At 46.0% G+C, this 10,925-nt stretch overlaps 1 protein-coding gene across 1 annotated transcript; it reads right to left on the bottom strand.

Annotated features, from left to right (window-relative positions):
* Nucleotides 1–286: 286 nt before the first annotated feature.
* On the bottom strand, nt 287–4,751 carry LOC149280410 (epidermal growth factor-like protein 8). Its single transcript, XM_089500651.1, has 8 exons — nt 4,729–4,751; nt 4,087–4,206; nt 3,427–3,539; nt 3,149–3,244; nt 2,526–2,690; nt 1,307–1,371; nt 567–729; nt 287–336 (listed from the first exon to the last, which is right to left on the bottom strand). Exons 1-8 carry the CDS (start codon nt 4,749–4,751, stop codon nt 287–289), a joined length of 795 nt encoding a protein of 264 aa, XP_089356777.1.
* Nucleotides 4,752–10,925: the final 6,174 nt, after the last annotated feature.

A 10,925-nucleotide genomic window follows, 5' to 3' on the forward strand; every position in this document is an offset into this window, starting at 1 on the left:
GAACAGAAATACCAGAAAGGAAGACGGGATGGAAAGAGGTCACGGAGACGAGAGAGGGAGGAATAAAAACACGGAGGAAAGGGGCGACTGTATCTAAGCAACAAACAAATGAGGAGTTTCAAAAAATCAGGAAAAAAAAGAAAAATGAAGATGCATTTTCTACAAATAGTATTTATTGATTGGGGATTAAGGGGTGAGTCGGGGTTATAAATAAAGGTTTGGACATAAATATTGGAGTTACAGGGTAGGGTATATAAATAAAATGGGGGTGAGCTCGTCCGGAGAACTAACGCTTTAAATTTACAGCCATCTCGATCTCGTTACTGCGACAGGAACCTAGAAAGAGAAGGGAGAGTTATTATGGAGAGAAGCGAGACGCGTGGAGGAGGAGCGGTAGGGAGAAGACCAGAGAGGAGGAGACATCGGAAGGTTCCAGAGGAGGAACCAGAGGAACGGATGATAGAACCCGTAATGGGAATAGGAAAAGGGGGTACAGACGCCATGAGAGCCTTTATGGACGAAAGACGAGGGTATAGATGTATTTCTGGTGGTTTTAGGTCCCTTACATTCTCCCATCTTCTCTTCCATGTACATGAGCTGATCGCTTATGGAATCCACTCGATCCAGGCTGCCGATTCTTTCCCAGAATTCTTGCACCTGGTCTGAGCGGATCTCGGACAGCTTAACAGGGAAGAGCCGCTGCAGGGCCGAGAGCGTGCTGTCCAACCTCTGAGACGGGGGAAGAAAAGAAAGACTTTAGCTACGAGACACACCGAGAGGCCTCCGAGACTGAGAAACGGTTTAATGAATGATCCTACACCTTCTCGCCGTCTCTTATTGGGACACTCAGCACCCTCAGCCTATACCCTCTCGGAAAGTATTATGAGGTATGATGGAATGTATTGTTCATTCATGGAGGTTCATTCATGAAGACAGAGAGGCAGATTGAAGATCTGGCACAAAGATGAGCAAAAGCTAACTTTTCACCCCATGTGCCAGATTTATGCGTAAATGTGGAGTAATAATTACCATGGAAACCAGAGTGAGCTAAGGGGAACTGGTTTTGTCAATATCAGAATTTACTTTGAGCGCTAGACTCCTTTGCGCCAACCTGGACCTTCATAAAGCATCTGATGGTGGCTCCAAAGTCAGCACTAATTTTAAATACCATGAGGCATGGACCCAAAAAAAGGAAGGGAAGGAGGTCATTTTAGGATGTTTGGATTTAGCTCAGATTTCTCCCCATCCTGACGTCATGGAAGAAGCGTGGATTGAGCCCACACCAATTGGGTATTAGAGGACTTACCTGCTCTAATGACACAACAAGACTGCGGAGATCTTGGACTTCATTGGAAATTCTTTGTGAAGCATCTGTGGAAAACATCAAGAATGAATTAAATCACCTTTTATAGCTTGAGGTCGCGAGGAATCAAATGATGAAACCTTATTCATAAAGAACTGGTGCAACAGTTGTGTTGCGACTACAAACGGAGAACTCTGAGCATTCCATTAGACAAATTTGCTTGGATCCGCAGATTAAATCTTGTTGAATTGGTGGTTCAAATGAACTGCCTGTCAACAAACTATGTGCCACGGTGGGTGGGTAATAATATGGATAATATCAATATAGGATCCAGATTCCATTCCCAGTGTCCTGAATACCAGGAAGAAGATCTTGAAGGTGTTCTAGGAACGGGTTGTGAAGGGTCCATTACAGAAGCATCCAAACCAGGACAATCCACGGCCGCACGCACCACCGTGCGGAGTCTCTAGATACATCAACAGAGGCAAGGTGGGCATCTTCCTTCTCGTAGGCCTGATACCAATAGCATTCCAGGTTATTGCAAAGGATTGGGGCATGGAGCCAGGCGCACTTGTCTCCTCCGTCTGCACAGTATCAGCCGGGGGAAATGATAACGCATTGGACTTTGAAATGACTTCCCCCAGGAATATTGTCTGTGTCCACTCTCTGTACGTCTCCTTATCTTTGTCTTGTCGGAAGCTACGTGTCAGAAGCTTCAACTTTCCACTTCCAGATGTATGATGAGGTTCCGCGCCGGGAAACTGGCTTCAGAAGTCATCTCCAGTGGCTATTTTCCAGCATCGCTACTACCAGATAAGACTCTTGTTTGGATAACTTTTAACGCTCACATTTAATCACGTTCCAGTCCTCCAAAGCTCTCCTTTGTTGAGAAGAACCATGGAAGGTGGGAAATAGGCTGTCGCTCTTCTGGCTGCATGTCCAAGGAGAAATAACACGCTCTAGAACCTTCAGTGTTTGAAGCTTCATTACTGATTGATCCAGAGGACACTTCATGTGGCCGATGCCTCCATCTTCTGTCAGATGGTCATTGATGCTCAGAAGACGAGAGCCATCATAAAGCTGGTGCACCTGCTGTGCCCACCTTGACCTAAAGTCCCCTAAAGTGACAGCCAAATAACCAAAACAGGTGGCACGGAACACTGTTGGAACATTAAGGTCTCAGAACAAAGACCGTGGGTTTATCACACACCGCCGGTTTTACCTTCAGCTTGTTGCACCGGGACTGACGGTTGGGGACTGATTTTCACGCAAGATTTTCCGTCGTCTGCGAGGGTAAAGCCCGAGTGACATTCGCAACTGAAACTGCCCCGGGTATTAACACAACGCTGGGGGCACGGGTGCGAGGGACGGCGGCATTCATCAATATCTGGAACAGGGAAAGGGAAAGGGAGTTGGAGGTTGGAGTGGAGAGCATGGGAAGCGGTAAAGAACAGAAAACATGGCCGAGAAGAGGATTCTGGTGGCCAGATACGGCAATCCTCATCCAATAAAACAATGGGGTCTGGTTGGGGTTCATTATTAATTAGAAATAAGTACATTTTAATTATATTCTGAGATTTCTAATAACAAAGGAATTAGTAAACCATAAAACATTTTAATACATTAATTTGGATAAGAATATTTATTCATCTTATTTCTAGTAAATTTCATTATAATGAAAAAAAGATCTTTTTTTAGTAGATTTTTGTAAATTTAAAAAAAAAAAAGAAATAAAAATTCTGGAAATCCAAGGGGGGAAATTACAAACCAGGAACAAAATTTAAAAAAAGTGAATTCTGTTGCTTTCTAGGTGTCCGTTCGGGGTATTAGCGTCCAGACACTTACCCACATGGCAGTATCTGCCTCCCCAACCTGCAGGACAGCGGCACATGTTGGGCTTGATGCACGTCCCACCGTTCTGACAGGGCTTGTGACACACGGCTGCAAAGACGAAACAGGATGTGTGAGGGGAGAGCCGGGGAGGACTAAGTGTCCATGAGAAGGTGTGGGAGGGTCATGGCTGCCAGTTGGAGATTTTTGCTGCCTCGAACCACACCCACTAACACACATTTGGCCCCTCTTTGACCCTTTCAGATGTTGAGGGGCTCTTCACACAGACTCACCCTCCTCGCACGTGTCTGACGTGGGCTCCTTCTTCCTCCAGCCCGGGCAACACACGGACGTTACTTGCGTGACCTCCCTTTTCACCTGCCTGACAGACACCGAGTAGACAGTCCTGGGAGAAGGAGGATAATAGACCGCACGTCATACAATGTGTCCCAACATGTAATGCACTCGCTAGCTATTCACAAACATTCCATTCACTATGGGGCAGACGTGTTGAGTCCTCCATGGCTTCTTCCACATGGAGAGGGCGGCTGGTGGTTCTACCCTGGGTTAGGCCTAGGATAGTGCCGAAGATGAGTGCGCCATTGCTCATATGGCTCAGCACATGGGCAGGAGCCACCACCGATAGCCCCATTGTATGGGGGTGGGAGTGGAATTGGGGAGGAATAGGCATGAATAAACACCAGTGACCCGGAGACTCAGGGAAGGAAAAACTTGGGACATTGGGCTCCCAGGGTCCCTACTGCACATTGAGCTGGTCAGCAAAGCCTCCATAGTTTCTATACCGCCATTAACATCACATGCTGGGACGGGGACTATGGGGGTAAGTTGGGAAGGGCAGATGGGGCACTGCCCTGGATCAGGCCAAGGGCAGCAGCCAAGTATAATACGTCAGCATGCCCAGTGTCTTCTCCTGTCCTTCTCGCATCCGTTACCTGTAGGTGCTGCAGGCTCGTTGGCCCCGGCACATGGTCAGGTACGGCTGGTAGATCGGCTGTATGAAGGTCTCATTGTACACGACCGGGATCCTCTCCACCTGCTTGGAACAGACTCCCCTGACAAAGCCACAAATGGACAAATTCAAGAACGTTTAGATTACTATAAACCCTCAGCTATGACACCCACATGTATAGAGGTGTGCTTCGTCTAGAACTATATATTCCCTGAGAGTATGGTGGATAAAAGGAACAGCCTTCCAGAAGAAATGGTAGAAGCTGATACCAAATAAGTCTTCAGTTCTTATAGCAGGAAAATCTCGGCAGGCCAGAGGATCTACTCTAAACCTTAGCTTTTAAATCATTTCACGGAAGGTTCTAGAAATGATGTTTGTAATGCTGCATTTAGTTAGTTTGGGCAATTCAGCAGAGTAGGTGGAACAGCACCTTTAATTGGATAAATGGGATTTCTAAGAAACAGAAAGAGTCACTGATATCACCGATAATAACAGAAGGAAAGGAATATTAATAACGCAGACACTTCCAGGGCTCTCACCTTTTTTGCCTTGAGCCGCTCACGCCGACTATAAGTAAAGCCACGGTCCAAAGATACATAGTGCTGCACGCCCTGGGGCGAGATACCTGCTGGCACAGACATACGGCATGTGAACGTCTCTTCTCGGTGTCCGTCTGTCTCTCCGGCTCTTAACACATATTCATATTTACCATCCCTGGGAACTGTCAGGGGTTTGCCCCCAAGTCTCATGGGTTTTTGCCCCAATCTCAGGACGAAGAAGTAATGATACCTAAGACTCCTGATTAGTGCTTTTGCTACCAGTATGTTATGGTCGATATCCCTGCTTGAATGCAGGTGATTGAATTAAGTGTATCTTTAAGTAATGATGGTTTCCATGAGGGGTATTGGAGCCATTTGGGTAACAAGTCGATACTCAGAATCTGCATGGTGGGGCATTAAAGGGTCTTGGGGTGAGCTTAGAAGGTTCCCAGCTACAATACTGAATGTGCGAGTTTATATCATGTAAAACATTCTAAGATAGAACATTCTGAGACCTGAACCTCGCCCTACAGCCCCTCAAATATATACATATTGATCACCTTTTGGGACCATTTTTTTGCTTTATTTGGTTAAATAAAAAATGATGCCTTCCTAAAAATATCTTATTATTAAAAAGTGTCGTCCATGAAATACCCCTGGGCCACAACCACAGAACATTCAACTGCCCCCCGCAGAGGTTCTACAGCAGCACGGAAACAAGGAAGAGAACAGAAGATTACACAACGGCCGATCGCCCAAAACTAAAGCTAAAGAGGCTGCTGGGGCAGGTGGCAGGTGGGTCCTTCTGATTAAGAGGATTGACCTTCATTAAGGTCAAAATGTTGTCTTTTTTTGCAGTGGAACGAAGTCATAGACCACGTTCCAGATACAACACATAGACAGTAACGCACAGACACAAGCCGTATATAAAGGGTTTGGAAGAGAGAACACTCACACCGTTACGCTAACTCCTAACCGTAGAAAGACAGAGGAACCGCAGGCAGATCAGACCCAAAACTCACCCCAACGCTCCTTCGGTTCATAGACTGAACAATGTTTTGCCGATCACAGGACGCGGGAGCGTGAATGCGAGGAAAGCACGCCTCTGGAACACAATGACACCCCTTTGTTATCCCAGTGACACCCCTTTCCGTTTCCAGACCCCCCTACGCTGTCCGAGAGACACCCCCTTTCCTGCTCGAGACACCCCTTGGCTATAGCGGAGACGGCGCTTTCCGTTCCAGACACCCTCTGGCTATTTCAGGGACTTTCTTTCATTTTCCGGATGCTCTTAAGATATTTGAAAGACCCCTCAGTTTTTTTCTAGACGGGTTTATGTTAGAACCTCATCTTCTTCAGCTTGGTGATACATAGTTACAATCAAGAGTATGTCATACCCCAAGAGATACTATTATACCCCATACTATACTGTTTTACCCCAAGAACTATCTCTCTTATGACTCTCCACCCTCGCCCATCTAGAATTCCCTATCATAATCTGGTTCCTGAAGTCTACATCCGGCCAATGCTTCGGAGAAAAAACCAAAGCAGCAGAAGACCTTTGGTTTCAATCCGGAGTAATCCGTTTTGTGATCCTTCTACAACAATTGTAGGCAAATCTAGAGAACCTAATAGTACCGGAGCTCCTTCAGTGTCTCCAGAAAGGACCACACCATATCCAGAATAACTCCAGAACGGAATCAATGGTTGGAAGTACGTTCTGGTCGCTGTCTCTAAGCGAGGTCGGAACTTACCTAGATCCACGGCGTTCCAAACCCGTCCTTGCCGTCCAGAACTATCACTCTGTGTCCTCGTGTAGCAAGTAACTGATGAGCGCCTGGTTCTCCCTCAGCCCCGAGTCCCCTCCTCGCTCTACAAGCTCTATCTGGAAATGCATCCTTTTCCTGCTCTTGAAAACTTCACACAAATCCCCGGAACTTTAAAAAAAGTGAAAGCTCTCAGCCCTTGATGTCCCCGTATTCTGTAGTTACTGTGGGTTCTGCTTGGGGGGCTTCTTATAACGCATGTCCTTCATGATTTTTGACCCAAACTGGGGTCCCGTTTCTCTCCTTCCATACCTCTATCACTCTATCTCTAATTTTTCCGGTTTTCCTCTCCCCCCTCTCCACTCTTCTTCTGTGGCCCCCAATAACCCCTCGCATTCTCCATATGCTGTAGAAAGTGCTGCTTTGTACAATAATAAAATAATCACCATTCAATTCCTGAGTCAAGGAGGTCCGGGGTCTTTTTGAAGCCCCGTCAGGGGGGGAATAACGGGAAAAGGAGGGGGGGGTCAATGCCAGCCTTTGCCCCCTCTGTCTGGAATCCTGGGAGAGGAGAAGAAGAGACAAGGGGTTGTGTTGTGAGCGCTGTGTGGCTCTGTGCCCAAAATCTGCCCCCGGTGCCATGGCCAGAAACACAGATCTCACACAAAGAGCTGACCTTCCTGCTCCCTCCCTGACTACACCATGTATTTATCAACCTCCATCCCCGCGCTGTACTTACTGCTTTCACACGACTGGGGGGGAGTTGGGGTTTCAACTCACTCCGCAAAGTATTATAAAAGCGGGTTTCTCCTGTAGGAACGGCATTATATATATATATATATATATATATATATATATATATATATAGTTATATAGCTCACTGGGGGAAACTGCAGCTTCCCTGCAAACTCCTTCTTTAGAACAGGCCGTCTTACTTCATAGGTCATTTATATTAATACCCCAGTTTTGCTTAAAAGTTGGTTAAAACAAACAAACAAACAAACAAACCATACCTTTAGGGGAAGCTGCAGCTCCAGAGCTGCAGTGCAGTCATTGGCAGGAAAACAGAATTCGCACATGCAGGGACCACCTAACTATCATGCATTACGATGCATATGATCACTCGGGGGACCCTTTAATGCCCTCCACATTACACTTGATTACCCATTGTCTTTATTAAAGGTGATGTTCCACTAAGACTAAATATTATTAAAGGCATGGAAAGCCAATAAACGTTAGCAGATCTGTCATTTTATTTTTTCCTATTAAAATGTAATAAGAACAACGCAGTTCCTCCGGCAGCAGCCTGATCCTCTGTCACGTGATAATTATTATTATTATTATTATTATTATTATTATATCCACTTTCACTCATTTCTGACTCCCAACGGCACGTTTGTAGAAGATCTCTACTGCTCTGATTTAATATTTATTGGCGCTTTAAGGTAATGCTGAGTTTGGGGCAGATAGTCTAAATCCCCCTCTTTTCCTGCCCCGTGGCAGCTCTCCCTTCTCTCTCTCCCTTCTCTCTCTCCCTTCTCTCTCTCTCTCCCGGCAGCAGAAAGGTCACCGTCTTTCTGGATTAAACTCCGTCTTTGTCTGACGCACAATGGACGTCTCCCTGCATCCCGTGTCTCAGTAACGAATCATTTATTATACTGAGACAGAGATCTCCCACACGCGCAGGTCACCCGCCGGACACAGACACACGGACAATAATGGACAGTAGCAGCGACCCAGGCGTAGCTGCCAACACACCCTGTAATACGGAAAAAGTCGCTTATACTCATATACTCATCGCAAAAGATGACGCGGGACGTCCAAACTTTTTAAACTTTATGAGGTAGCCATAATGCAGATGAAAAGCCCCCCCCAATGAGAGATCACTAATTCTAGGGGTATCTGCAGAATCCCCCCATGCATTAGCAAGGGGGACGCCACATAATGTGAAAGGGACCACTCTGTCTCTTTAAAACCCTAGAGCTGCAATTCCAGGCGAAGCCCCCCAAACCTATATCACAACTAACAACCTCGCTGCAAGGATGACCTCATTATTCCCAAGGGAGAGATGACATCACACGCCCAATGTGTGAACAGGAAAATCATAAGGAAGTCAGACAATGAGACAGGGGAGCCGGCGCAAGGAAACCTTTATTATAGGGAGAGAAACAGACGTGAAATAAGAGAAGCATTCTGCGGGGTATCTCTAGCACGGGGTACTTCTAGAAATTACTCAAAGAGACCTATTTTCAAGCAGGGATCCATTCGAAACCTACCATGCTGCAGTGGCTTGAGTATGGTTTTTTCAGTAGGGTATACAATGTTGTGAACGGGGGGGCGTTGTGTGTATGATCTACACTGGGGAGGCAGGAGCCAGCGGTCGCAGGGGGCGCCTGAGCCCCCTAAAGGGACGGGCATCGTCACAGTTAAGACCCCTGCAGCGACCACATTGGCTGGAGAGTCCCTTTAGCACCTTTAATGTTACATGCACACCCCTTGTGGACTAGTACTGCCTCCTTGTGGCCACTGCTGGTATGTAATACTCAGTGACGTCCTGAGCGTTAGCATAATACATAGGCAAATCTTTAGATTTCATCTCGTAGATTTAACTATGCATCACCCAGGGCCAAACCAGTAATTCTTGCAGGTAAAGCTTGTCGCAGTGAATCAAGTCACGGTTTACTATACCCGACACCCCCACTATAGAAGAAGGCATATTAAAATACTCTGTGGGGAACCCTAACCCTCCGAGAGTACTTAATATGCATTCTTCAAAAATAAATACCTGAGGTAGAAGCTGCAGCTCTGCAGCTGCTCTGCTCCATGCCACTGACCAGGGACAGGAAATCTTTCCCAGTTAAATCAATGGGAACACCTTGAATAAACAGCACGGACGCCTCTAAAAGTTCAGACACAGGCGAGGGAACCCGGGCAGATGAATAATTTAAATAATAGATTCCTACATTAATAGATTGGTCCAAGTGGAGCAAAGGGGCATTTTATGTAAAACCAGCACATGCTGCCAGCTGATCTGCCCTCGCTGCGGGGTCAGAGGGCATCAGACAAGGAGCTCTTTAACACTGGTAGAAAGGACCATCTGAACAGGGGAATATACCTCCCAACCGTCCCTCTTTAGGATGACCAGTCCCTGTTTGTGCCCCAAATCCCTGATGCCCCTCTTTCATCACCTGATGCCCCTCTTTCCTCCCCCATGCCCCTCTTTCCTCCCCGATGCTTCTCTTTCCTTGGAGCTCAGAATGTTTGCCCCAGTAATGTGTATAGAAGCAGCAACATTTCAAATACTCCATAATAATCTGTATAGAATAGTGAATAACTCTAAGAGCGAGCAGTGGGTAGGAGCCGGGGGGAGGAGGGGGGGCAAATTATCTCAGATTACAAAATCAAAGTAACATTACAAGCAGAATATATGGAATTTGATACTTTTCCCGGAATATATATTCGGAGTGTTCGCCGCTTCCATGAATTTGTTAAAAAAAAAAGATTTCGGGGACCAGCGTGACCTCGATAAACACGATGGGAGCTCCGGTCCGGAGACTCTGTGTTCCCATCGATCTGCGTCTCTTTCTGCCAGATTATTTATCAATATTTGTTTTTTTCCACTTGATTTCGACAAAGTCACATGACCGGTTCCCGTAAGGGTTCTATGTGCGGGGGTGGGGCAGGATTAGTAGATCCCCTGACTCCATGCCGGTGGGGGTGACCTGCTACGGTTAAAATAACTTACAAGAACTTATAACGCCTACCCGTATAATTTAAATATAACATTTCCTCACTATATCAGCTTTTACCACTTCTGTTGGGAGGCTGTTCCGCTTATCTGCCACCCTCTCTCTAAAGTTAAACTTCTTTAGATTATAACAGGGAGGGAATTTTAATATAAACAGGTACCGCTAGACTCCAGAATGCAGAGCGCCTTATTCCAGTTCATATAAATCATCAGTTTGAGGGGTGCATCTGTGGCACCCAGAGCCCGGATCCCTTGTTTTGCAAACCTTGGAATAATTCCAGAGATTAGGAAATCAGCGCTCAGCGGGCTGCCAAACGAGACGAGATACATTCCTCGCTGCGCTCAAACTGGGAAGATGAGGAAAGAGAGGGATATTTTTGTTAACATTTTTAGTAAAACAATTTTTACAGAAATTGAATCAAATCTGGGGAAAAAAGTTAGACGAACGAAACGTCCATCGGAAGGGGAGAGATAATGAGAAAAGAAGGAAAGATAAAGAGAAAGGGGAGAGAGAATGAGAAAAGAAGGATAATGAGAAAGGGGAGAGATAAAGAAAGAAAAGGAAAAGATAAAGAGAAAAGTGAGAGATGAGATAAAATGAAAGAGGGTTAATAGAAAAAGAGGAGCGATTAAACAGAAAGGGGAGAGGTAGGGAGAAAAGGGAGAGATAAAGTGAAAAAGGAGGAGAGATAAAGTGAAAAAGGAGGAGAGATAAAGTGAAATGGAAAGTTGAGATAAAGAAAAGGGAGAGATAATGAGAAAGAGGGGG

This window comes from Sceloporus occidentalis, unplaced genomic scaffold (genome assembly GCF_023333645.1).
Source record: "Sceloporus occidentalis isolate IW3139 unplaced genomic scaffold, rSceOcc1.0.p SCAF_157, whole genome shotgun sequence".
Lineage (NCBI taxonomy): Eukaryota > Metazoa > Chordata > Lepidosauria > Squamata > Phrynosomatidae > Sceloporus > Sceloporus occidentalis.

Excerpts from the sequence above, each read along its gene's own strand:
- LOC149280410 (XM_089500651.1), bottom strand. The coding sequence starts at position 4,751 with ATGCCGTATGTCTGTGCCAGCAG. Across the intron at positions 3,540-4,086 it reads CGAGCCTGCAGCACCTACAG|GACTGTCTACTCGGTGTCTG; the intron begins GTAACGGATGCG and ends TCCTTCTCCCAG. Across the intron at positions 1,372-2,525 it reads CCCGGTGCAACAAGCTGAAG|ATGCTTCACAAAGAATTTCC; the intron begins GTAAAACCGGCG and ends TGTTTTCCACAG.